The sequence below is a fragment of the Artemia sp. Qi Xiang Cuo genome, chromosome 7 (assembly GCF_049724085.1).
Source record: "Artemia sp. Qi Xiang Cuo chromosome 7, ASM4972408v1, whole genome shotgun sequence".
In the NCBI taxonomy this organism is placed as follows: domain Eukaryota; kingdom Metazoa; phylum Arthropoda; class Branchiopoda; order Anostraca; family Artemiidae; genus Artemia; species Artemia sp. Qi Xiang Cuo.
The window spans coordinates 64,155,258-64,182,147 of record NC_142800.1 but is presented as its reverse complement, the minus strand read 5'-3'; the positions used below and the strand labels follow the sequence as shown (position 1 = coordinate 64,182,147).

Genomic DNA, 26,890 nt, shown 5'->3' with positions numbered 1-26,890 from the left:
AACATGCCCTAACCACCTCAACCTTTCTTTCATTATAGACCTAGAGAGCGGTATTGAACCACATTTCTCGTATTGCCCTTTGTTTGAATACGATTAGACAACCGGGTACCCAGAAAAATCCTTAAGCAATGTCTCTGGAAAACATCTAGCAAATTTTACCCCGCTTTTCGGAGCGTCAATGCTTCAGAGCTATATTTGACCTCTGTCATCACTGTATCTTCTAATATTCTAATCTTGGTTTGCAGACTTATCTTCCTATTCTTCCAGACTTTTTTTAACTGTGGAAAAACACCCTGAGCCTTGGCTATTCTATTTTAACATCTTCACTGCTCCCACCATCTTTACTAATAATACTACCAAGGTAAGTGAAACTGCCCACCTGATCAATCTTTTCATTACCCACCGTCACCTTTTCATCTTCACTTATTCCTAGCCTTAGTGACTTGGTCTTCCTAACGTTAATTTTCAAACCAATTCTAGCACCCTCAACTCGCAAAACCTCTAAAACTTCATTCATTTTGCTCAAACTTTCATATTTATTTCTTATGTCATTAATATAATTCAAGCTCCTAAAACTTTTTCCTCCCCAACTAAGTCTAGTGTTTGTACTTACCTTTTCTGTGCTTCTTAAACACAGGCTGTTAAAATGATCCCTGTAAAGGAGGCTAGAGCATAGTCCAACTCAACTTCGAATTCGTTACAAAACTAGCTGCTAGCCTCATTTCCTACCTTAACCGCAGCAGTGTTATTCTCGCACACAGCACTAATCACTTTAATGTATTTGTCTGGTATACCATACAAGGATAAAACCTTTACTAAAGCTCCTCTATCAACAGAATCGAACGCTTGCTCATAATCTATAAAACTGAGCACCAAAGGTGTTTGAAAACTAATTCAAAAACGTCAGAAATTAAATTAAAAAAAAACTAATTTTTTTTTAACTGAAAGTAAGGAGCGACATTAAAACTTAAAACGAACAGAAATTATTTCGTATATGAAAGGGGCTGTCCCCTCGCCTCGCTCTTTGCGCCAAAGTTTGACTCTGTCTCACAACTTTTATTTTTTAAAACAATAAAAAACTTTAGCGTAAAGAGCGAGGCGTTGAGGAGGGGACAGCCGCTTTCAAATACGGAATAATTTCTGTTCGTTTTAAGTTTTAATGTTGCTCCTTACTTTCAGTTAAAAAACTTGTTTTTTTTATTTAATCACTGTTAGATGCGGTCTGACTGTTCACCTGCTAGTGTATTATAATATTTTTGGTACTTGTTTGTTATAGCGCCTATGTATATAGAAGCTAAGTAGAACCGTTTTCTTCGTTAGTTTCTTTCAGCTTAATGTGAGACAAACAAAGACAAGTTACAGAACAGATGGGAAATATATAACTTGGGCTATATATTTGCACATTGGGGGGGGGGGAAGTATTTGTACGATGTTAAGTTAGTAAACAATTATTACTTCATAATATGCAGAATAATTGTTCCTAAAACATTTTGCATTCAGACCCGCTATACTTAACACACCCCCCCCCCCCTAAGTTGCAAATATATAGCCCACATTTCTTATTAAAGTATTATATTTTCATCATATTTTGTGATATTTCATTACGAATGAGCGTCAGAGAAACATGTTCTACTTTCTATTTAGCTTCTATATACATAGGCGCTATAACAGACAAGTACCATATTTTTTATGTTTAGGTAATAAACTTAAAGCTATACACATCTCTATTGATGTTGTTTCCCTTTTCTAAGGCTAAACATTTAGGAGCAGTATGATTTTTTTTTTAAAAGAGAGGTCTAGTCTTTGTCTTGTTAGAGCCGATTCGGTTTATTTGTCGGCGACAATTCTTATTTGTTTGTTCGTTAGAGGAACAAAAGAGTAGGGATAACAATGTTAAAAGCCAAAATATTTATACCGACTTAAAATAAATTGGCTGATTTTACAACTTAGAAAAGCATACTTTGGGCACAATAAAGAAGCAGAATTTATTTTATTGATCGAGGAGAAACATTGGTGCGCGGAGAAAAATTTTTAGGTGTTGAGCGGTAGAACTAAAAGATAAACTCCATTGTGGGTGCACGCAATCCAAAAAAGATTCCAACTACTAAAGAAACTGTAACTGAATCGCTCCCAATGCAATCGATATCCTTATCATAAATTTGCCTTAAAACAGAAATGTTTTAGCATTGACTTCAAAGATCTGTCAATAAATTATTTGAAAAAAATTGCGTGAGTGACTGTTGTACTTATTTCTAAATACAAATAACAATAATATTTTGCTCTCCAAAGCACCCCGACGATATTAAAACCAAATAATATTTTGTATTAATAGGCCATACCAAGAGATGAAAAGCATGCCTCCAGTTACGATAGTGAAACTACTCAACAAGGCTAACAACACGTTGTATGCAGAAAGCAATGGCATCAACTCAAGAAAAGAAAATGGGAGGAGGAGGCAAAAGGCATTTTCATAATCAGGAGGGGGAGAGGGGAATTTTTTATTTAATTTTTGTCGATGGGCTACCTAAAAAGGTACATTTCAATGTAAGTATCGAAAAAAAGTACTTTCAAATTTAGGAGGGGAAGAGAGGAATGAAATCTCCTCTCTTCGGTGGACACTCCTGGGAAAAAATGCAAGATTTTGTCATTTCCAGGAAAAATATATGGATTTACGGTGAAAAACCGTCTAAACACAACTTCAAGCTCCCCTCGCCTGAAAAAAATGTCGGAGGTACGTTTTAGAAAAAAAAACACTCATTAAATAGTGGCACAAATCTCACATTAAACTTTTTAACAAATATAGCCAGGGTGGAGTTTTGTAGAAGAGCTTGATTATCATAATCTTTTTTGTAATTTTGGATCCCATTTCAAAAACATACATCTTCAAATACAAAAGAAGAAAACAACTACGGTCATGTATTTTAAACTTATAAACTACATTTTGTTATTCATTCCCACTCTGAACGTTTTGTATTATTTAGCTTTGTAGGTTTCCATGTCGACTTATTCTTCACCTTTGACCCTAACTTACCTAACAATGTAGGTAAATAAAACAGTTTTTTGTATTTTACACAAGTAAAATAAGCTTTAATGTCACTCTTTCCAAAGCTCCTACGCTGTTAGATTTTTTTTTTCGCACTCTGCGAACAAGCTTAATTTTCCTGCACACACCCAAATTCCGATACGGCCATAACATTTTGGTTTTGCCTTCTTTTTTTGCTGCTGTCGATTCCAATTCAAGAAATTGATAAGGGTCTGACCTATGCTATTTTTAATGAAACTGTGGACCTCTGGTTGGGCTGATGATTGTAATGTTGCGTTTTGGAAATGTACCAATAGTTCTTGCCTGAGGCAAAAAATTAGCTTTGGCCGGAACCAACAGTATGTGAGTTGAATTGCTGATTTTTAGTCTAAGTCTATTTTTAGTCTAAGTTGTTCTTCCACATTTTCGCTTCCTCGTTTTTATGCTTTTGAGTGGAAAGCTATGTTTTAGCAGGCAGCCAGCTGTTTCACATTAAAGTTTGATTAAAATCTAAAAGTGCTTAGGATGTGAGGTGATTCTCCTCCCCCATCACCAAATATTTTCTTAAAATAATTATTCAACAAATTTTGAAATTCAAAAAGGGAGCATTTTCCCACTGGTCCAGAGTGCTGCCATCTTTTTTTTACAAGCCATTTATTTTTGAGATTCTATTCAGTTTGTGATTCTATTTCCTATATTTAGGACTAATTATAGGAACGGTGTAATATATTCCTCCTAAACTATGATAGAGTGCAAAAAATTGGGAGGTTTTCTATGACCCCTCCATCACAGGCCCCCATCCCTCCCAGCCCAAAATTTTAGCAAAAAATTGGCGTATTCCAATTTTTTGAATCAGAATAGGGCAATGAATTATTGAAGAGCCTACGTGGGCAAGTGGTACCTCCATCTCTCTCCTACGCCAATTCTACTGCTAACTTTTTAGCATAAGGGTAGGTATGTTACAGCTTGTTTGAAGCGGAAACAAGCAAGGATTTTCAATTTTTATGGCTGGAGAATCAAAGGGACACGTAGCCCCAGCAACACTCACTGCCCCTATTTAACTTCAGCTTTCTAGCAGAAAGATAGATATTTTCCCCCTTTCTTAAATCTAAAACGTGCAGTGATCCACAATCTGTATGATCTGAAGCAGAAAGAAGTCGGCCATTGGCCCCTCCAACAGGTGGTGTACCCTCTTGTCACTAAAATTTTAGCCCAAATTATGACATGTTTCACCTTGTTTGAAGTGGAATCACACAAGGATTTCCAATCCATAACAATGGAAGCACATTGGACTCTTCGGCTCTTCAATACCAACACCCTACCTCTTAGAATACCAACATGCAAGAGGCATTGTGGCCAATTTTGGGCACTTTTTTTTAAATAATAGTCACACAAGCATTTTCAATGTATATAATTGGAAAATAAAAGTGGGGCAGTCGCCCCTTCAATAGCCCCATCCTCCCAATTCAAACTTTTAAGTGCAAAGGTAGGCAGCTTCTGTGAAGAAAAAAACTTACATTGATTTTAAATCAGTCTGATTCCGTCACAAAATGGTCCCATGGGCAATCAAAGACACTTTCCTCTCTCATCACAAGAATTTTATCTGTATGATCGGAGGAACAAAACGGGACCCTGGACGTAAAAGACCTCCTCCTTACAAACATTTCAGCAGATAGGTAGGTGGCATGTGTTATACACTTATTGGCTTGAAATATATGGGGCAAGTGTACTGGGCTATGAGGACGGCGATTTTCGAAGGGTTAGGCTACTCTCTTTTTCCAATCTCCAGTCTACTAAAAGCTTACATGGCAAAATGTTGGGCCAAAAGGACAGAATGGCGATATTTCCAGAAACGTCCACCACTTCTGAACCTCACTTAACTTCCGCACCAAATTATGCACATTCAATCGAACTTTGGTGGGAAAGGCAGCTGCAGCCAAGGAGACGTCGATCAAACGGTTCTAGAACGTCAAACTTTGTAGTACGGGTGCTAGCAGACTGGAAGCTTGCTCCTCTTGAGGGAAGAGCGCTACATAATTGTGCTAATTGGTTTACCTTCTTCTTCCTTTCCGATGTATTTTGAGCTAGGAAAATTTGATATCATGCTAGGGGTTAGGCACCGCTTATAAATAATAATAAAACACAATGACGTAGTATGCTAATTATTAGTAAAACGTGTATGTGACAATCACTCGGTGGGAGACTTAGAATGACATTTTCTTCGCTACCATATACACGAAACAGTTGATAAGTGTCATATTTTGACACGAAGAATGTACTCTTAGCTTGTACATGCTGTAATTTCTGAAATAATAAAGTGGATTATGTTAGGTATTTTGTTTTGGTGTTGGGTAATAAAGCGTTGGCTTGTAAACGTAGTTTACGATGGATTAAAACCATTTATTGGGTGTTAGGAAATAAAGAATAAAGTTTGTTGTAAGAACACGGCGCATTTTGTGACCGTCTTTAAGGAATGCCTCATCATCTGTTTGTTTCTTTTTTTATGAAAAATCCTTCTTCGGGTAAACCCTTTTAATTTTTGAGGGGCTGACAACTGCGGCATTCAATCAATCGCAAAGAAATAAAATCAAAATATTACTCCCGCAACACTTTTGGTGCCGCGGCCGATCAAAGGTTAGGCTACTGCAACATTTCATGTGCCATAGCAACGTAGCCTAAATCTAATTCTTTCCAAACACTTTTATTGAAAAGGGTTTCAATCAAATCTTATAATCAATATTTCAGTAACTTCTCATAGTTCGAGTGAGCTTAATCTATTTATAGTCATTGATGTTCGATAACAACGCACGAACCAATAACAACGTTTTGACTAGAATCAATTAATTCGTAAATTTAAATCAATATTCTATTTATATAGAGATTTTGCCTAAAGTACTCTCGTGCTTCAAATACTCTTATATCACGCTATAAATGATAAAAGAAACTAGATAGGCTCTAGTACTGACTACAATTGTGCATGATCTAATAAATGATTTAAATATTAGATTACAAGATATGTCTTATGGCCAGTATTGATCATAGTGTTCATATCGTTTGCTATTATACTTAAGAGTACAGAAAAAAGGAGGGGGGATATAAGACGCAATTAGATAGAAACTCAGTCTCTAAATTATTTCAATGCTTTTTTTTCAAATTCTGCAGGATCATAGTCAAATTAAAGCATAGCATGTATTAAATACGTAACCTAACCGTACCTAACCTAGGTCCCTTCCCCGCCCCCTAAACCCCAAAAAACAACAGTTTTTATATTGTTAACGCTATAAGAAATCACGCTTTGCAATCCATTTATCTAGCAAATACCCTTTTGTCTGGTTTCCTGTCTGGTTTCCTTGTACAGTCTATAGTGGTGGGTTATTTATAATGCATAAGTACCGATTTTCTTTATACAAACTTTAAGAGCGTAGTAGAATTGATGAATCATTTGGGGGTACTGAGTGGATTCATAAGGTTTCTCTATTCGACAAGTATATTTAGATTCCAAGGCCGTATCCAGGGGGGGTTACCCGGTTTGAACCCCCCCCCCCGAAATTTTTGACTGAGTCAAAAATAAGTCGAAAATTAGTAAAACCTAGGTAAAAATCAGTAACATTAGTCGAAAACTGAGTCAAAAATTAGTAAACCCCCCCCCCCCAAAAAAGTCAAAAATTGGTAAAAACCCCCCCTGAACAAAAATCCTGGATACGGTATGCCTTGTACAAACTTGCTTTATAAGCAATTCCCACTCTGTCTAGCCCCATCTATGCCGAAAAAGAATTTTCAGCTTAGGTTAGATTTTTGTTTTGTTTCTAAACAGAAATTCTATGAAACAAAGAATACAAATTGTTAAAATAGTTCTCTTTTTTGTTTTTATCAAAAGTGACTGTACTTGCAATTTACAACTTCCTGTAGAGGGACTCACATGATTAAAACAATAAGAAATGTATTACTTTTAAATAATAATGTTTTATTTAGTAAAATTATGCTTAAAAACATTGGCCTTTTTCTTCATTTTATTGCTACAGCAACAATTAAGCAAAAAGAATAATAGTGTAGAAATATTAGGCCCGTTTTTTAGCACTAAGATCTTACATCTAACATCTTACATCTTTCTGCAAAGATTATCGTTTTTTAACTCATCTTTGTTCTAAGATCTTACAGCTTACTGATGTCAGCAAAAAGTGTGAAGACCGCCACTGTTTTACCATATAGAACAATGATAAGAGAACTTTGATGATATACTCATCGTTGTTCTCAGACCACTGATCAGAATATAATGATGAAAGACGTTTGCACAAAAACGACCAAAGATGTAAGATGTTTTTTCAAAGATTTCACTTTTAAGCGTTTTCTGACGAAAGATGTAAGATCTTAGCACATTGATGAGTGAAAAAACGCCCCTATTCTCAGTGGGGATCAGTGACCCTTAGCTGCAAATATTTAGATAATTCTGTCAACAGCCCTATGTTCAGCATATGAGAAATCATGAAGACAACGTTTTCTAACCGCTCGTATTAATGGCTAGTTAGTAAAATCGACCTTAGTCAATAGTAACAAGAACACTTTAGAGCCACATCAGCAGTTACTAGTTTTTATACTGATTCAAATACATAAAGTTAAGAAGTTTAGTTGCCTATAAAAAGCTATTAGCATGAAAAAAATTGCATAACTTTAGAAAAGGGGATTAAACATCTCATAAAAGTGTTGTGATATTGATGGAGAATTATAACATCAAGTATTTAATGTCTGAGAACCCTATAATTGGTACCATCAGGGATGGGGTGGTTCACTCTCTAAAGGAAGTATGAACCATAAAAGACGGATGAAAAATGCTACTGTTTACACCAGGGGAAAAACGAAACTTCTGGTGGCACTCCCCCTATAAATTTTCTGAAATTAATGGAATAATTATAATAAAATGAAATAATAAATAATTGTTTCACAAAAATTGAAATAATGGTTCGTAAAATATTGTGATAAAGCTCATTAGAATGGAAATTTTTACTTTCAATTTTAGTTGCAAAAGTGTTGTCTTTTTTTAATGGCAAAAGAGATTTTGACACAGCAAGTGAGGGAGGGAGTTTAACCTTTTTGCAAAAAATAGAACATTTTTACCCAAAAAGGATTAAAATAGCATCGACTGAATTATTGTTGAAAGATTTAGAGCATAAAACATTTGAGATAGCATTCATATACTCTACAGAAAGAGGAGGGGAAGAGAGGGAAAACATAAAGGAGACAGCACTCTAAGAATAATTGTCAAACTTTTCGTAGTAACAAAATATTAGCAAGGAGCGACTCGGCTCAATAGTAACCAAAACTCTGAAAAACAGTATTTTGATATCAATAGATACATGAAAAGAATAGACATTGTACGGTGATTCTAAATATATGAGATTAATTAATTTTAGAGTTAACCATCAAAACCTACAAGCCTGAGAAAATTTGCCTGATTTTCGAAAAAGAAGACCCTCTCCAAAGCCTCTTTTTTCCCAAAAGCTGTCCAATCAACAATTTTGAGATGCCCATTTTGTTCAGTTCGAAAGGTCCGGTAACTATGCATTTGGGGATAACCTGACCAGTCACAGGACCTGGGGAAAGGCCTGTAAGTTATGAAGTTTGCTCATTGTTTACGCATAGTATTTGCTATTGGGAAGCATACAGGAAATTTTCTGGGCAGGGGGGGGGTTCTGCTGGGGAGGTATTACCACGGGAAGAATTTTCCATGAGGAGGTAAGTTTCCAGGTAAACTTTCCAGGTAAAAATTACACTCGGGTAATTCTATACAAAATTCGTTTATCTGTCTTAAGATAAGATAAGATAAGTTTTATTCTTCATTAAATACACATACAATATTACATGTTATTAATCCCTCAAAGGCTCATTGGCCTGTACAAAGAGAGACGACATATGAATTACATACTCATAGATAAAAAACAAAAGAAAATTTAAAATGATCACTTACTCACATATGAAGGAGAAGAAAAGAAAAGATAGATAAAATGGAAACTATAGAAAAAATTAGAATAAGTAAACTAAATTTATTAATTATATTAAATAGACTCAAAAAAAATAAATTATTATTACTATAAGCGAATTCCTATCGTCGAAACAGAATTATGTGTATTGTCAGGTAGAACCAACATCATAATAGCTGTTACGATATCATTCATAACTCTTATCCAAGATATTAAAATATCATAACTTAAGCCATGTACAGCCCTTTTAAGCTTGTATTTAAAACTATATAAATTCCAATTCAATCAGCTCTGCTTATTTCTTGGCTAGGTAGCAAAATTGACGTTTATGGGTTATTTCAGTCATAAGGCTTATAATTATTAGACTATAATAAAATGGTACAAAAGCAATAAAATTTAACCCGTCTTCTTGAATGCTACTCCTTAGTGAACTATACAAGTTTCAGCAATAAATATTGATAGTCATACCTGAGGCCTGGGAGTCATAGCGCAGAGAAGACCACCATAAAACAGAACTAAACATTCAGGGGACATCAACTCCACAAAAAAAAAGAAAAAAAAGAAGAAAAAAAAAAAAAAAAAATCAGTTTGATTCTTAACTAAATGGTCCTTAAAAATCCTCTTGAAAGTGCCAAACGAGTGGCATTTCTGTACTGAAGAAGGAAGGGAGTTCCAAACCTGATGGCAAGCGATGAGGGGATATAAATCTGACCGCACAGTGGGAGTAGGAGGACTGCAGATATTATGTGACGAACGAAGGTTATATGGAGCTGAATCAGAAATAAACTGAGAAGTTTTTTGAAGGGATTTTGGAAAATCGCCATCACGGTTATGATAAAAAGAATACGAAACAGAAATAATTTATAGATAATGGAGATTTTGAAGCGTTCTTTGTGACTAACGAGGGGTGTCCATAATCTTTTACCTCGCTTTGTTATACTTAACAAAACGCGAATGTAGGGTAGAAGGAAAAGTATACATCCATGCTCTGGGGTACTACGAGACATTTGACTGGATAAGGCAGAAAAAAAGAAGCTTCAGAATAGATCCAGGAAATGTGTGTTTGAGTTTTCGAATGACACCCAAAATCCGGGAGACCTTAACCCTAATCATGGCTATATGGTGGCTAAACGAAAGGGTCTCTTCAGGCAGGATACCAAGAAACCGGACCATCCAATTCTTTGGTCTACAGAAGGAGCCTTGTGACACTTGAAGCTGTGTCATTTGAGGGATAGCTACACCAATTCGAGAAAAAATAAGAAACTGTGACTAGGCAACCTTCAAGGCCAAGTAATTCGCCTTAAACTATGAAACTACTCTCTCAAATATTGCCACCAGATTAGACATGACATCAAATTCCATCCTCCCTAGAGTCCCAAAAGTGCTGTCGTCAGCAAAAGCAACGAGGCAATGTTCATTAGAAGTAGCATTGGGACACGAAGGAACATCCGGATGACAAAGATTGCAGCATACTAGAGGACTGGTGTTCTTGACTGCTGAAATCAGATCATTGACATAAATCAGAAATAAAAGGGGGCCAAGAACAGATCCCTGGGGGACACCATATTCTACTTCAGAAGGGCTCCGGAAAAGCGGATCAATTGAAATAAGTCTCCCAGAAAGATATGATTCAAACCAAGAGAAAACATTTGATCTTATACCAATATGCGATAATTTCCAAAGAAGAATCTGATGAGTTAAAGAATCAAAAGCTTTACGAACATCCAAAAATAAAGCTGCTGGGATAAGACCAAAATCTATTGCCGAATGAATGAAATTCAATAGAGATGTACAAGCATGCTCTGTAGAGTGATTCGCTCGGAATCCAAACTGGAAGTCATGGAAAAATTTTTTGAGATCCAGAAAACTAAGAAGCCTGGATAGCATAGCCTTCTCAAAAATTTTGCTGAAAACAGATAGAAGAGAAATTGGCCTATAATTAGCAGGATCACTCCCGGACCCACCTTTATACAGCACTATAACCTTAGCTCGCTTGAGTGATTCAGGGAAAATTTCATTCACAAAAGACAGATTGACAAGCTTAGTCAATGGTGACAGAATAGCAGGAAGAACGGCACGGATAACCCTTGTAGGAATTCTGTCTGACCCTGAAGACGATGAATCTTTAAATGAATTTACGATCCGAGCTACCTCAAACTCAGAAACAGGGTTCAAAACCATTGACTTCAAACATGGGGGTCCAAGATAGGCTCTGAAATCGCAACGAGGACTTGTAGAGCTCACAGATGAAGCAGTTGTTTTTCCTGTATTATCCAAATAATAAGTAAGCCCTAGCTGAAAATTTTCTTCTCCTTGGGCAATTTTAACGTCAACTATCAGCGTTTTTGGAACTGAAGGCGAAGGGGGAGTAGGTTTAAGTACAGAATTAATAATTTTCCATGTCTTCCCAACATCCTTTCCACACTCAGAAAATTTCCTGTGATAATACTGAGACTTGGCCTTCCGACACAGAGAATTAAATATATTCCTATAGGCCTTAAACCACTGATGATGAGAAGCAGATGACGAAGCCTTGTATAGCTTCCACAGATAATTTTTCCTTTTCCAGCTTTTATGGAGACCTGAAGTCATCCATGGATTCAGCAGTACTATCCTTTTCGAAGTATCAGACGTTAGATACTGGTGGCATACTTCTATAATACCTTCCTTTACAGGATCATATAAGAAATCAAATGAGTAGTTAAAATCCGATTCAGGATTCAAACTATCGAATTGCTGATCAGTCAAACGAGATTTCACTAGACTGATCTCACTGACCCCAAAACGGAAAAATGAGAGATTAGATGGCGAAACTTTACGCTGCGATCGATCACTAGTCCTATATCGTGAAATAGCAGGGAAGTGATCAGAAATATCACTAATCATCACCGAATTATCTAAGACATCTAGTGACGAAAAAATATTATCAATAAGTGATGCATGCATCTCAGTAACTCGGGTTGGTATACAAACTGAAGGTAGAGTTCCCGCAGAAAGCATCATTGACAAAAAATCTGCAGCCAAAGCAGAATTTTGATCCAGCAGGTTAAGGTTGAAATCCCCCATAAGGATTAGTTTGCAAGGATGCTTTTGGACTAAGTCCAAAACCTCTTCCAGAATTTTCATAAACAAAGGAATAGATCCACTAGGGGATCTGTAAACCAAACCGACAACTACATCCGTACAACCTGACTTAATGTCAATAAAAAGGGATTCGAAGATTCCTTCCTCATTTCTTCTCAAATCACTTCGGAAATTATGTGCAAGATGATCGGCAATATACAGGGCAAGGCCACCTTTCACCATCTGTTTCTGGTTCATCCACTCCATCCTAAATCTTTGGATATCTAAAAGCATATCCTTTTTTGAATCCAGGAAAGTTTCACATAAACCTATAACATCCGGAGTTCCACCACTGACGATCCGTTTCAGCTCATCAAAAGAGGAACAAAGTCCCTGAATGTTTAGGTGAAACACAGAGAAAATACCATCTTGTTTAGAAGAGGCAGAACCACTTAATTGCGAAACATAATTACTTTCAATAACTGACTTAGGATCATTATAATTCCTATTTCTACTTCCAACTGAATTATTAATTTTACTTTCTATATCTAAAGGATTGTTTTTTAACTCAACGAAACGTTCGCCCAAAGAGTTAAAATCACCCTAGTCACTAAAAGAATTAATCATTTCACTTACAGTGGATGGTAGATCCGCTCCGCGACGAAACTGACCAGACCAAAAGTTAACGACATAAATAAATACATAAAATCACAATAATCATGCCAATAAGTAAGATACATATATATTTTATATTATTGAACAAATTAATAATAATAATTTCAGATAAATTTTGTGACTTTCTTAAATCATTAATCATACTACTCAGTTCCTGAAATAAAAAAAAATAAAAAATGTATAACGCTAAAGCTCCACTGCATAAATGTACCCATAAGACCAATACAAGTAAAACCATTTTCAAGATAACAAAGGATTAAAATCCCAAACTAACGCAATGACTTGTGAGAACAGGCATGTAACAAAAAAAAAGAATAATTACTGAAATCCATAAATTTCATTGAAGTTAATTGGAACGAAAGTACATCATTAGACAGATACGCACAAACAAAAAAATAAGCAAAAGATAAATAAAATACGCTGAATATATGAAAGGCAAGATACTAAACATATCTAAAAAAAACAAAACACAAAAAAAAACTAAAAAAAAAAAAAAAACTTAAACACAGTCGGCTAGAGTATGAATTTTTTTAGTGACACTTTCACCGTTAGGCCTTGCCAAAATTTGCCCACGATCAGTCCAAACATTTCTATGACCAAATCTGTCCTTAGCGGCATATAGGATCTCACGTCGCCTCTTTGTCAATGCTTCCGATAGGAAAATTCCACTTGAAGCTAACCTAGCTTTTGCTTTGAAGACTTTCTTCGCTATATCACTATTCACAAATTTAACTAAAACAGGAGGGACTTTGTCGTTTAGGGAGGCATCGGTTAAAGCAGGGGATATTTTGAATCTGTAGATATTCCTAATTCGGGCAACATTAATTTCAGTCAGGTTCATTTTGGTTTTGAAAACTTGCAGGATTGTTGATTGGAGGTCAGATCCGGACTGTTGCTTAACACCATGCAAAATTAGCGAATCAAGCAGTACACCTTGTTCAAATAACTCTACTTTTATTTCAATTTTCATGATTTACTATTCCTGATCTAAAACTTGATAGATAATAGTTTCCAGCGGCTGTTAAATTTTTTCAAGTTTGGTTTCATAATTAAGAATACTAGCATCATATGTTTGACACATAATGTATTAGGATGACTGGCGGAAGGAATCAGCATCCGAAAACCTTTCATTAACCTTCTTAGTTATATTTTGCAGTAACTCTCGCTTAGTTTTTTCCAGGTCAAGTTCCGTAGAAGTGATTTTATCCATCAACGAAGCACATTCTCCTGTATTAGATTCCTTAATTGTTAATGCATTAAATGTCTTGGAAAGGGATTTATAAATATCGGGTGAATTTTTCAATTCCTCAAATGCAGCCTTTATACCTGCAGTCAGTTTTGCTGAAGTTCGGCTAACGCTTGGATTATTTTCTGCCAAGGTGGCTTCAACAAGTCTGTATTCGTCATGTGTCCCATAGCAAAATACCAAATATGATGGATTTCCTTTGCTATCCTTGGACACTTTTAGTATCTTTACTGGCCAATGAGGATAATTTTTGAAGTTAGCTAACGCGATATCAAACTCTTTAAATGCAGGCATTTCCTATTAAGGAGAGGACAAAAGTAAAAGCAACTGTAAAGTATTTGGAACATAAATTCGAGAAGGCTTTTTCTGGTGTCTCGTTTCATAGAGATTTGGCCATGTATATGTCAACGAAAACAGTCCAGGGGGGGATTTTGGGACTAAAACTAGTCTTGGGAAAGGGTCCGGTCCCAGGCATGGTTGAACAACCAATAGCTGGAACTTCCGTTCCAGGAAAGTTACATTCTTGGCTCATTTCAAAAGGGAGTCCATCTTTCGCCTCCGTCGTAGCTTGTTGTTCTTGTGCTACCTTATTTTCTCTATGTGTATTCTCACGTTATTTAATAAAGACCATGTACCAACGTTTATCGTCTATCTTTGGAATTTATGTAAACCATTATATCTGCCAATATAAAAGGCATACAAATAAAGAACTACATAGAGGTTTACAGAGTGGTGGCAAGCGGTTAAGACTAGTGGAGCATATATCACTAGGGGAAAACCTCCTAGTGACATTTGAGTGACCGTTATAAGTACTTACGACATCTTACACTAAATACTGGCAACATATTGAAGAGCTATTTCGCCCGCTACCAAAATTGCTTGTGATATTGAGCCGCAAATACTACAAAAGACTGATAAAAAGACATCGAAATGTTACGAGGTATTGAACTTTTTTCTATTCAAAGTGCCTTCTTGAGAAACACTTTCTTTTAAATGAACATTTTGAAATAGGCTGTTACACAATGCCTAATATGGATTTCCTCGCGATAGCTTCTACATAATAATTCAAATTTCTACAACTGAAAGTCTCCGGTTGATTTCTACCTTCACTTAGCCATTTTACGTTTGGTGTTTTCTTTACCTGATTTTATTCAGTCGACGTGTGATCTACATTTGACAGTTTCCAAACAAAATTTAACATTGTGAATTCGATAATCGAAAATTAATTCTCAATTGTGACTCCATTTGACGCTAGTGATTTAATTGAGACCAACTGAAATTGGATGTAAGACAGACGACCTTTCGTAAGTGATTTAACGTGGTTAGCCAACCCAGTAAATTTTATTAGACCCTTGTTGTTAGAAGTGAAGTTAATTGCCCAAAATCTAGCGTCCGTAATTAAAGAATTGTGTTTAAAACAAACATTTAAATTTTTAGAGTAATTGCTTTTTCAAATTTTGATCTCAAAATGTCAGTTTTTATTCCTATACTTGATCCTGTGGAAATTGGATATAACAAAAAGGTTACTTTTGATTTTGTAAGACAGTGAAGGATAACTGGCATAGTTCCACCTCTTTTATTTGACTCAAATGATCCTGATTTCGATCAAGATGAACTTTATGATTACCTTCAAAAGATCAAGACATGGGTCCCAACAAACCCTCCAACTCCCCTGAGCACCACCCCAATTAATCCTCCAGTAGAACAGCCTCAACAGTCCCAAGTAATAGGATCGCTAATTGACCCTTTTTTTTTAGTAATAACGCCACTCACAAAGTCAGAAAGTGGAAAAATAATTAAGTTTGTTACAAAATTTGTTACAAAGTTACAAAAATTGAGTTTGTTGCAAAGTTGCAAAAAATTCAGTTGTTGTTAAATTAGTCTGATTCAAAAGCTTTGCGTCATTTTTGGCCCATGGTTTGTTTCGCTCCTTTTTTTGGGAATCTGGATCCCACGATTATAAATTTGTCAAGTTTAAAAGGTGGATTACTTGTAGTATATACCCCAGGCAAAATAGTAGGCAAAATTGTTGCAGAGTTTGTAGGCGTGGCTCAATTTAAGGATGAAAGGGTATATCTATTCTATAGAAGGATGCAAAAATTAGGAAGGTCATTTAGGGTGTCCTTAGAAGCCAGGGATGATGGTGTAGTTCTTGGAAGATTTGCTCTAAATTTATTCAAGGAGTGGATCAGACCGTCCTACAAACGGTATTTGTTAGAGAATAGTGCAGAATTTTTTTTTGTTTAGGTGATGCGTATAAGGTTGCAATACAATATGAACAGATAGAACAGATAGTGGGGAAAGGAGACACGTCTTCTTTTTCCGATGAATTTCTATCTGCGCTGACGAGGGTGAAATTTGGACTCAATGATAATGAGAAGGAACTGCGAGATGGTACTGATTCCTCGCAGGGCGGTTTGGCTACCCAGGGAAAGGGGGCTGGGTTTGAGGTCCCGTGGGTTGGTTCTGATGCCTCACGTGTTTTGTTTTTTTTTGTTGCACTGCGAGATGGAACTGATTCCTCGCCGGGCGGTTTGGATACCCAGGAAAAGGGAGCTGGTTTTGAGGTCCCGTGGGATGGTACTGATGCCTCACGGGATGATTTTTTTTTTTGCACTGCGAGATGGTACTGATTCCTCGCAAGGCGGTTTGGCTTCCCAGGAAAAGGGAGCTGGGTTTGAGGTCCCGTGGGATGGTACTGAGGCCTCACGGGATGATTTTTGTTGTTGCACTGCGAGATGGTACTGATGCCTCGCAGGGCGGCTTGGATACCCAGGAAAAGGGGGTTGGTTTTGAGGTCCAGTGGGATGAGGTTGATGCCTCACGGGATGGTTTTAATGCGTAGCGCTAATAGTTATGTAGAGATATCAACAGTAGTACTGCCATTTGTCGAACCACAAGTTAGTAGAGAAAAACCAAATAGGTCTAAACCGAGGCTTTTTCGCAGCAATAAAACCCCGAGGATTTTATTGGGAATAATATTTTAACGTCATTGCAGCATGGTATGATTTTTAAAGTTTCTGCAATTTCATTTATCTGTCGCTGGTATTTTCAGGATTAATTAGCCTTTCCCGGTCATTCCTTTTGCCCCAATTCAAAGTTTATACATAATCCCAACTTTCCTTGTCCTCATCAAATTCAGGGGTATGGGGAACAAGTCTATTTTAAAGTATACAAAGAAAAATTAAGTGTTAAAATATCCAGTTTCCGACTACTGTTATTGGTGTGGTTCGTTTATACTGTATAAATTTTTACTTATGCAAGTATTGTGTAGTGTTTATATTATGTAATTTTTTACTAGTTTATGCTGAAAAATGTTAGTAGGTGAGAAGTGAATAATTTGGGAAGGGTATTGAATGCTTTGAATTTAATTAAAGTTTGAGGGTTTAATGAGAAGGGGATAAGCCAAATTTGGGAAAATTAACTTAAAACAGGGGGGAGAATCTTTAAAGTATTTGGAACATAAATTCGAGAAGGCTTTTTCTGGTGTCTCGTTTCTTAGAGATTTGGCCATGTATATGTCAACGAGAACAGTCCAGGGGGGGGGCTTTTGGGACTAAAGCTAGTCATGGGAAAGGGTCCGTTCCCAGGCATGGTTGAACAACCAATAGCTGGAACTTCTGTTCCAGGAAAGTTATATTCTTGGCTCATTTCTAAAGGCAGTCCATCTTTCGCCTCCGTCGTAGCTAGTTGTTCTTGTGCTACCTTATTTTCTCTATGTGTATTCTCACGTTATTCAATAAAGACCTTATACCAACGTTTATCGTCTATCTTTGGAATTTATGTAAACCATTACATCTGTCAATTATAAAAGGGCATACAAATAAATAACTACATATAGGTTTACAAAGTGGTGACAGCAGAACTTTACATAACTTATCTTTATCTAAGTAAAGAACCTTAAGGAAAAATTTAGTTGGAAAAATGCTCCAAAGATTCAATAATATATATCCAAAATAATCTATAAAATCCACTAATTTCAGTCTATTTCAATACCAATTAGTTTGGCACCAAAGGTGAACACAGATCAATTAGCTGGCAGTAGGTTTACTCAAGAAAAGTCAATGGCGCAATAAATTTCACCTGTGTCTTAATACGTTTAGTTGAAGAAACCAGTTCTTTATTGTTCAGAGATTATAAAATATCCATTTTCAGCGCGGTTAGAATTGTCTGGAGGATTCTTCTGTGGGGGAGAATTATCTGTGGGAGAAATTCTCCCTTGGGGAATCTTCCGCGGGGGAAACTTTCCACTGGGATTTCCGGAACGATTTGAAAAACGATCGGAAATTAAATTCTTTTTCAAATGAAAATATGCCAGGAAGGAACTTTTCTGGAGGAATTTTCAACGAGAATGGAATTGTCCAGAGATATTTTCCGGGTAGCAGAAGCATTTTACGCAAGAGGAACTTTTTATAGAGATATTTTCCGTGGAGGGAAGAAGTTTTCAATGAAGGCGTAGCGGAATTTCGCGGCCTTATTTGAAAAAGACCAAAAAATTTTTCAACTGAAAGTAAGGAGCAACATTAAAACTTAAAAAGAACATTTATTATGCCGTTTATAAGCCCCTTCTCAATACCTCGCTAATTACGCTAAAGGTTTACTTTTTGTCCCATTTCATTAAGAACGACTCCTGAAACACAAGGACCGTTTAGTTAGAATTAGAAGCTTTTTTAAAGTACTATAAAACATTAGTGGGAGGAGCGAGGGACTGGGGAGGGAGCTAACTCCCACATATACGGAATAATTTGCGTTCGTTTAAGTTTTAATGTTGCTCTTTATTTTCCATTGAAAAAACTTGTTCTTTTAATTAATAGCAGGACGAGCTGACTAATTTGACACTTCATTCATTTATTTGTGGCACTGCATAGCTGTGCAACAAGTTTATAATGAGGGGAGTGATTAGGTAAAGTAAAGAATACGGCATTGGACTTTACAGTCCCTACCGGCGGTGCTGATCTCCATTTCTTGGCCCTTCAGCCAGGAAGTGCAATGGGGGGTTGGAAGGGGAGTGATTAGTGAATCATTTATTAAGAGGAGGGGCTGCCTTGAATCCTAACAAGTTAGCCGCTAGTTTCTTAGCCGTTGAAAACCCAATGCCATATAACTAGATATATGCCGTTTGCGTTTTGGCAAAGACATGAATGGATTTGATTTGAAAAGTGCATTTTCTCAGCATCTCGTGAGCATAAGCCGTATTGCGTAAAAAAAAAGAAGAAACAAAAGTGGCAATGTGAATCTCGGGTTAGACTAAACTTGGAATGCTGAGGGGAAGAAGCTCTTTTCTCATTGCAAACAGATTTGAGATAACCATTGTGTTCAATATAGACCGAAGATTATATAACAAAAACTCTGTGGTTTACACAGATTTTAAACTTAGAGTCAAGAGGCAAGCACATGCTGTCGGGGGCGTCATCTATCAAGATTGTCAAAAATTAGAAATTATAAGTTTAGAAATCACTTTTTTGGCATTGGAAATCCCATTACCTCAAACATTTTTGGAGGGGGTTTTCCAGAGGTGATGCATCAAATCGCCTTCCGAAACGAGAGATTTTTACAAGAACTGGAGATTTCCGAAATACTTTCTGATTCTTTCTTACTGTTAAGTAACCAAAAGATGGTGTCGCAATATAGTGTCATTTTCAACAGTTTTTATTGAAGAATAAAAATCTGGACCAAATTTGGAAAATGCCAAAGGTAAAAGTTGCTCAGATTACTTACTGCAACGAAATGAGTAATATGTGTTTTCTGTAAACTACACCCATAAAAACAAGTCTACTAAAGCTTTTTTTGGTTTATGATAAGTTCAGATACACTGAAAAACCATCTCCGAGCCCAGATCAACCGGAAAGGGGAATTCTAGGGAGCAGAAGGGGCTATAAGTTCTGTGCTTTTTTTAGTGAGGGAATTTATGTTTCATTCACCATCGATTCGATTCTCTTTTATTTCAAATTCATTTCTGATTCCTTTCTTCCACTGCATGAAAAAAGCGAAAATTAAATCGAAATGTTTAACAATTTTTCGCTATTTCATACGATCTGAAACAGTAATCAAACAGTTCATAGTAACGAACTGTAAGCAAGAAGCAACCCGGCTCAATGGTAACCGAAACTCTAGAAAACGGTATTTTGATACAAATAGATACACCAAAAGAATTACATTTTAATGTTGATTTCAAATATATAAGTTTCATCACGTTTAGTCCTACCCATCAAAAGTTATATTTGGCTGATTTTCGAAAAAAGGGGAAAGACCCCCTAAAAGTTATAGAACCATAATGAAAATCACACCATCATATTCAGCGTATCAGAGAACCCTGCTGTAGAGGTTTCAAGCTCTTATCTACAAAAATGTGGAATTTTGCATTTTTTACCAGAAGAAAGATCACGGATGCGTGTTTATTTATTTTTTTTTTTTTTTGTTGTTGTTTTTTCCCAGGGGGGTCGTATCGACCCAGTGGTCCTAGAATATCGAGGGAGAGCTCACTTGAACGGAAATGAAAAGTTTTGGTGCCCATTGTAAGTGAAAAAAAATGGGGGGCAACTAGGCCACCTCCAACACTTATTTTTTTCCCAATGTCACTCGATCAAAATTTTGAGATAGCCATTTTGTTTAGCATGGTCAAAAATATTATAACTATGTCTTTTAGGATGACTTAATCCCTCGAAGCCCCCCGGGGGTGGGCTGAAAGTTATTAACTTTACCCATTGTTAACATATAGTATTGGTTACTGGGAAGTAAACAGACGTTTTCAGGGGGAATTTTTTCTGGTATTGGGGGGTGGGGGTGGGTTGGTGGTTATATGGGAGGATCTTTTCATGAAGAAAGTTTTCATCGGGGAAGGGACATTGCTATGAAGGGGGCGCCAAATTTCCCATCATTATTTGAAAAAAAAAACAGAAATTAAATATAAAAAAACAAGTTTTTCAATTGAAAGTAAGGAGCAACATCCAAACTTAAAACGAATAAAAAATATTAGCTATATGATTGGGTTCACCTTCTAGTCAATGCCTCGCTCTTTAAACCAAAGATTTTTTAGTACTTTCATAAGAGCTATTTATTCTAATTAACGGCCTTTGTGATTAAGGGGTCATTTTTAAAGAATTGGAACAAAATTTCGTTTACTTATTCAATGACGGTGAACCAAAATAAAAGCTGCATTAACTAAAAACGATCAGAAATGAAATAAAAAAAACAAAACAAGTTTTTTAAACTGAAAGGAAGGAGCGACATTAAAACTTAAAACGAACATAAATTATTCCGTATATGAAAGGGGCTGTCCCCTCCTCAACGCCTCACTCTTTACGCTAAAGGTTGACTCTGTCTCATAACTTTATTTTTTAAAACAATAAAAACTTTAGCGTAAAGAGCAAGGCGTTGAGGAGGAGACAGTCCCTTTCATATACGGAATAATTTCTGTTCGTTTTAAGTTTTAATGTCGCTCCTTACTTTCAGTTTAAAAAAGTTTTTTTTTTTATTTAATTGTAGGAAAAGGCAAAGGAAATTATGCGTGTTGTTCTTTGTTTCCAAAGCCTAAGGCCATTGCTATGGTCTGTCACATTTATTTGTTTTAGTACCGTGTCGTAAAGTAGGAAAAACAAATACGGTGGGGGAGGAAACCAGAAGAGATGTGTCATGGGTCCCAGTCTCGCTTCTCGACAGTCTTGTTGTAGGCCGTAACAGTTGCTTGGCCTGGTAGATAATTTCTATCTACATTTGTTTATAGAAAAAAAATGTCTATTTGTGCGTTCACCATCCTGTTTTTACGGACATTAACTTCGCGTAAAAACTGTTTCTTTCTCAGAAAAAAAGAAACAAGTAACATTAGCAAAATTTGATGAGATTGCTGTAAACCCAAAAGTATCACGAATCACTTCTACAATGCACACCTAGTTCTATTACATATATTCTGATTATAGTGGGAAACATGTGTAAACACTCCAAGTGTGACCGTTTGTACAGGCAGAGTGTGCCTGAACTTATTTATCACCAGAATTTCTATTTACCATTCAGGAAACGATTTCTAATTTTCTCTCTCTTTGTAGAAACCTCCTCGTTAGCATCGTGAATGACTTTCCCTCTTTTATGCTTATTTGCGTCCGAGTTTCTTATTGGAAATCTTTGACGATCAATCGCTTTCCTTAGAAAGTAGACTAAAGTTGTGTCTCTTGATTTGAGCTGAGTCTATCCTTTTTTATTAAGCATAAATTGCCTATAGAAAACATCTTCTATGCAAAAATAAATTCGCAAGATCATCAGTAATATTTCAAAAAGCACTATGAAACATATTCAAAATCAATTTAAGCCTCATATCTAAAGTTAAACGATATATTAAGGTAACAGGTAATGGTAAAGAATACAACACTGGACTTTACAGTCCCTACCGACGGTGCTGATCTCTGTTTCATGACCCTTCAGCCAGGAAGTGTAACGGGGGTAGGGAGCCAGCCATCCTGTGCTTTCGCACACCCTTTCTGTATATCTTGCCCGGATTTCTCCAGGTACCCATTTAGAGCTGGGTCAAATCTGACTGAGCTTACAGAGTCACGTCAGGTTCCTCCCGTTCCAAACCTAATAACCTCCCATTCCAAACCTAAACACGCCTCCCGTTCCAAACCTAATAACCAGCGACACCAAGACTCGACCTCTCACGAACCTCACGGATGAAGATTTCATGTCTAGCGTGCTAACCAGTCGGTTAGGACGAATAAACGATTATCGGTTACCGAATAAACGAATAATCGGTTAGGACGAATTAATTCGTTCAATCCAATTACCCATGCCTCATCTGGTTCTCAAAATAGGGGTTATATCTTTTTATGCTTTGTGTCTTTTTTTATCTACAAGAGCAGTTCAAATTAAATTGTTAAAGCTTTTACTGAACTTGAACTTTAAAAATAAACAGCAAAAGTCCGGATAATGAGGCACCCATTTATACCAAATTAACAGTAATAGAACAAAAAACAATTAAGAAATGAAAAAAAAAACATAAACATGCCCAGGAGATATCTTGAAACAGAGCTTGAGATCTGTACCAAACAAAAATGTCTGTACCAAAAATATGCCTTCGCAGGATTCAATCATTTTCGTGCAAATTTTCACTTACATCTACGCGAATCTATCCGAAAAAGTACAATAATTAGATTTTAAAGTTATAAATTTGCCATTTTTAAACATGTGTTCAGTCAAAATACAATTTCGAGCTGATTAAAATAGCGTTGTCATCCTTGCTTTCTTTTATTTATGTTTTTCTCAATTTATTTTTGCCGTGTTTGTGGAGCCCCTTATAACCTGATCTGAGCTGTAAATAGTGATATATGGCATTTGATTGTTCTTTTTCTTTTCTATTGTCGGATCCATTTCTATTTTCTTTCATAATTCCCTGTCTTTAGGCCATGAAAGTCACTGGGGTAGGGCGGTGTCTATATCCAACTTGAACTTCCTAAACTTGAACTTGAACAGGGATACTTGGTATAATTGAAAGACACAGCTGCTTATTAAAGAGAAAATTACTTCTCAAGACACAGGCAAAATCAAATAACAGAGAAACGAGGAATGGTTCTATGACCTTATAAACAAATATGATAATTTTTCTTGAAGTTACGATGCTTTCAGTTGATGGTTAAGTAGGAATCCTTACCTTATTCGGAACTCCCTACGAAGTGGAATCCTGATTACACCCCGAGTTTTACAGCACGAGTTTATCACAAATATAAATTATGACTATCACCTACCTTATGGTGTTTCTACCTACCTTATGGTGTTTCTAAGGTTTTAAACTGTGGATTAGATCAAGAGCATACAAAACGTTGCCCGTGGCACTGTATGCAGGAGGTCTCTTGGCTCCCTCACACCAAAATCCAATGATAAATAAAATTTCAAATAGGGATAAAATCCTTTTAATAGACAGTGATGATAGAAATTCACAAAAACACCAGATATTTCGGTCACATATACAGTGACCGTCATCAGTAGTAAAACTACTGACGGTCACTGTATATGTGACCGAAATATCTGGTATTTTTGTGAATTTCTATCATCACTGTCTATTAAAAGGATTTTATCCCTATTTGAACTTTTATTTATCGTCATGGAAAGGCAGTGTGGTCTCCGAAATTATCAAAATCCAATGAATTTTACACTTCCGCCAATCTTTTCTATAATTTTCAGATAGCTCGTTTTTTGTGCTTTGATAGACTTTGAGACTGCTTCCCCCTCGTAAATTTTTTTTTCATTCGTATAATTATATTTAGAAACAGTATTTTCAGAATAAAACAATATATGTTAGCTTTAGTTCATTATTCTTTTTCTTCACTTTTTATTTAAAGTTTTTTTTCTTAATTTGAACTTGAATTTCATTTTATGTTTTTTCAGAATGTTGAATTTTTAAATATCTTAGGACTAGCATATTTTGAACTAGCATATGCATTTTATGACGATAGCTATGGCTGTGATTTCTATATGTTTAATCTTTTATCGTGACTGGAACTGCCACCAATCGGCATGATCGTGTAAGGCGTTTGACAATAAAATCGTTTTGAGTTTGACTAAAAAAATCAAGGACTTTTTATCTTTCAGAGATTTTTTAGCTCAGCTAACACTAAATTGTGAGCCATATTGGGTCCAGAGGCCTTACTTTGCAATCCCTGACTTACTGAACGGTACTTACCTTCTAAAGACGGCCTACGCTGATCTGACGGACTACAGGGATCGAATGAGTTTTGTACAACTTTCCTGTATTTTTGGCGACCTCCTCTCACTCTGTCAAGTCTAACCCCCTCTTTGAGCATTCCAACACGTACACATTTGTGATAGCGACAAGCCTGACATGCTTTCCGTCTTCTTTTATTTATTTCACATTCACCACTCGAAGGACACTGATATTCAATATTTCCTGAAAAAAAAATATATGAAAAACGAACAATGTATGCTTTTAACCCCTCATATTTACTTTCAGAGTAAAAAGTAGCTCACTTATTAAGTGTGTACCCAAATAAATATTCCTGTTAAGTATACATTTTTGCTTCTTGGAGGTCGGGGGAGGGGGTACACACAAATTAATAGTTATGACGTCTTTGGGCATAAATAAAATAGTAAATTTGATGAAATTACTTCGTTATGAGGTTTGTGGTGGCAATTAGAAATTGTGTCGTAAACTGGTTGTTTGTTCTGTTTTTCTTGTTTTATTAAATATTTTGCTACCCCTTCGGACATATTTTTAATTCTTTGGGTGTCCGTTAAACTGTAGTTATTATTTGTTTTCTACAATAAATTTTTCTCTGCAGTCTCTTAGTCAGCTAGTTCTTAGTTTGGTGAATACAACCTAAACAAGTTAAAGTATACCACCAGTGGAATGTTAGAATTAACCAAGGGCGGATCCAGGATTATGTTTTCGGGGGGGGGTTACTAATTTTTGACTCAGTTTTCGACTAATTTTACTGAATTTTACCTATGTTTTACTAATTTTCGACTTATTTTCGACTCGGTCAAAAATTTCGGGGGGGGGGTTCAAACCGGGTAACCCCCCCCCCTGAATACAGACATGGAATTAACCCCCTAATTTCACAACCATCATTAGTAATAATAAATTTAATAAGGTCAAGCACTTTATGTCAAATAATAAGAAAACACTTAATTTTTTTTAAAGAGATTCAATAGATTCGCGCATGGCTATATAGGAACTAATTAATTTGGGCATGTGAACTTAAAAAAAGAAAACCCTTAAGGAATTCTTGTTTTTATCGAATATAATGAAAAGTTTACAACATCAGTACATTTTTTTTGTTCGTCCAATAAATAATTTAGTGAACTAAATATTAATTCTATTTTTATTCGAAGCCCTAAGGGCCTCTAACCTACTCTTACACAAGGAATAAGTGCCTTGGGGTTATTACCTTCCTGAAATCTCGACATTTTACGACTGCTATTTTAAATTCCTTATATTTATACTTGTTTCAACTTTTTAAAAGTTTTTTTTTTGAAGTTGCATTTACTCCAAATTACCCTTCCTTCCCTGCCAAACAAATCTTCTGATGTATAATTTGAAAAATCTGAACCAGGCATAAAATCTATAACCATTTTAATTAAACCTACTGACTGTATAGAGAATAATTAGTGATTGGTTGCAAGTTACAAACACATACCAATTATTTATTTAACGAGTGATAGAACCATCGGTTCGACTAAGGTCAAGTGCTCCATAGGAGGAATCGTGATCCACAGGTTGTTTAAGAGCAGCGAAAAAAGGACCATGATTATGAAACATCACGAGTTACTAAAAATAAATGCTTCTGGTCCAAGCTATTTATAACATCATCCGGGGCGTTCTCGTTGGATAGGATCATTAAATTTGTAAGTTAGACATTTGAATCATTTGATTCCTACCATTAAGACATACGACATTTTGATATTGGCAGGATTCTATGGTTTCTATAATTTCATCTTGAATGGGCCTTGAGCAAACTCGTGCTTTTTGATTGTATAAATAGTTGAATTTCGTGGCCCAGGCAGTAAGTCACGGCGCTTCTAAGTTATGCTTAATTTTCATATAAATTGGGCACCTCCTCAAGCATTTTTTTATATGACGTTTTCGTATAGAAATTTTGGTAGTTGCCTCCCGTCACGTATTATTTCTTAAAGTTTAAAAAAAGCAAGGGAGTTAATTAAAGCAGTACTTATTTTTGACAGAGACAGAGATTTGAAAGACTTAGCAAAAATCATATTTATTTTATAATTTAGAATAATTTGTGACTGTGTGTTTTAATAAGTACTACAAATTGAAACATGTGTTACAGTCGATTAAAGCAGTATTTAATGTTTGACAGAGATTAAAACAACCGCAAAAAATCAGACTTGTTTCATATGAAGGACCTCAAATTTGGCTCAGTCACCTTTTGGTACTTTAATTTTTAA

At 36.0% G+C, this 26,890-nt stretch overlaps 1 protein-coding gene across 4 annotated transcripts in view; it reads right to left on the bottom strand.

Moving 5' to 3' along the window:
* The window catches only part of ERR (estrogen-related receptor), a 218,498-nt gene that overhangs the window by 76,318 nt on the left and 115,290 nt on the right, over positions 1-26,890 (bottom strand). For all 4 annotated transcript variants that reach the window (XM_089092496.1, XM_089092495.1, XM_089092497.1 and 1 more), the window contains one exon: positions 24,648-24,872. In XM_089092496.1, coding sequence (XP_088948622.1) covers positions 24,648-24,872 — 225 coding nt within the window. The remainder of the gene's footprint in view (positions 1-24,647; positions 24,873-26,890) is intronic.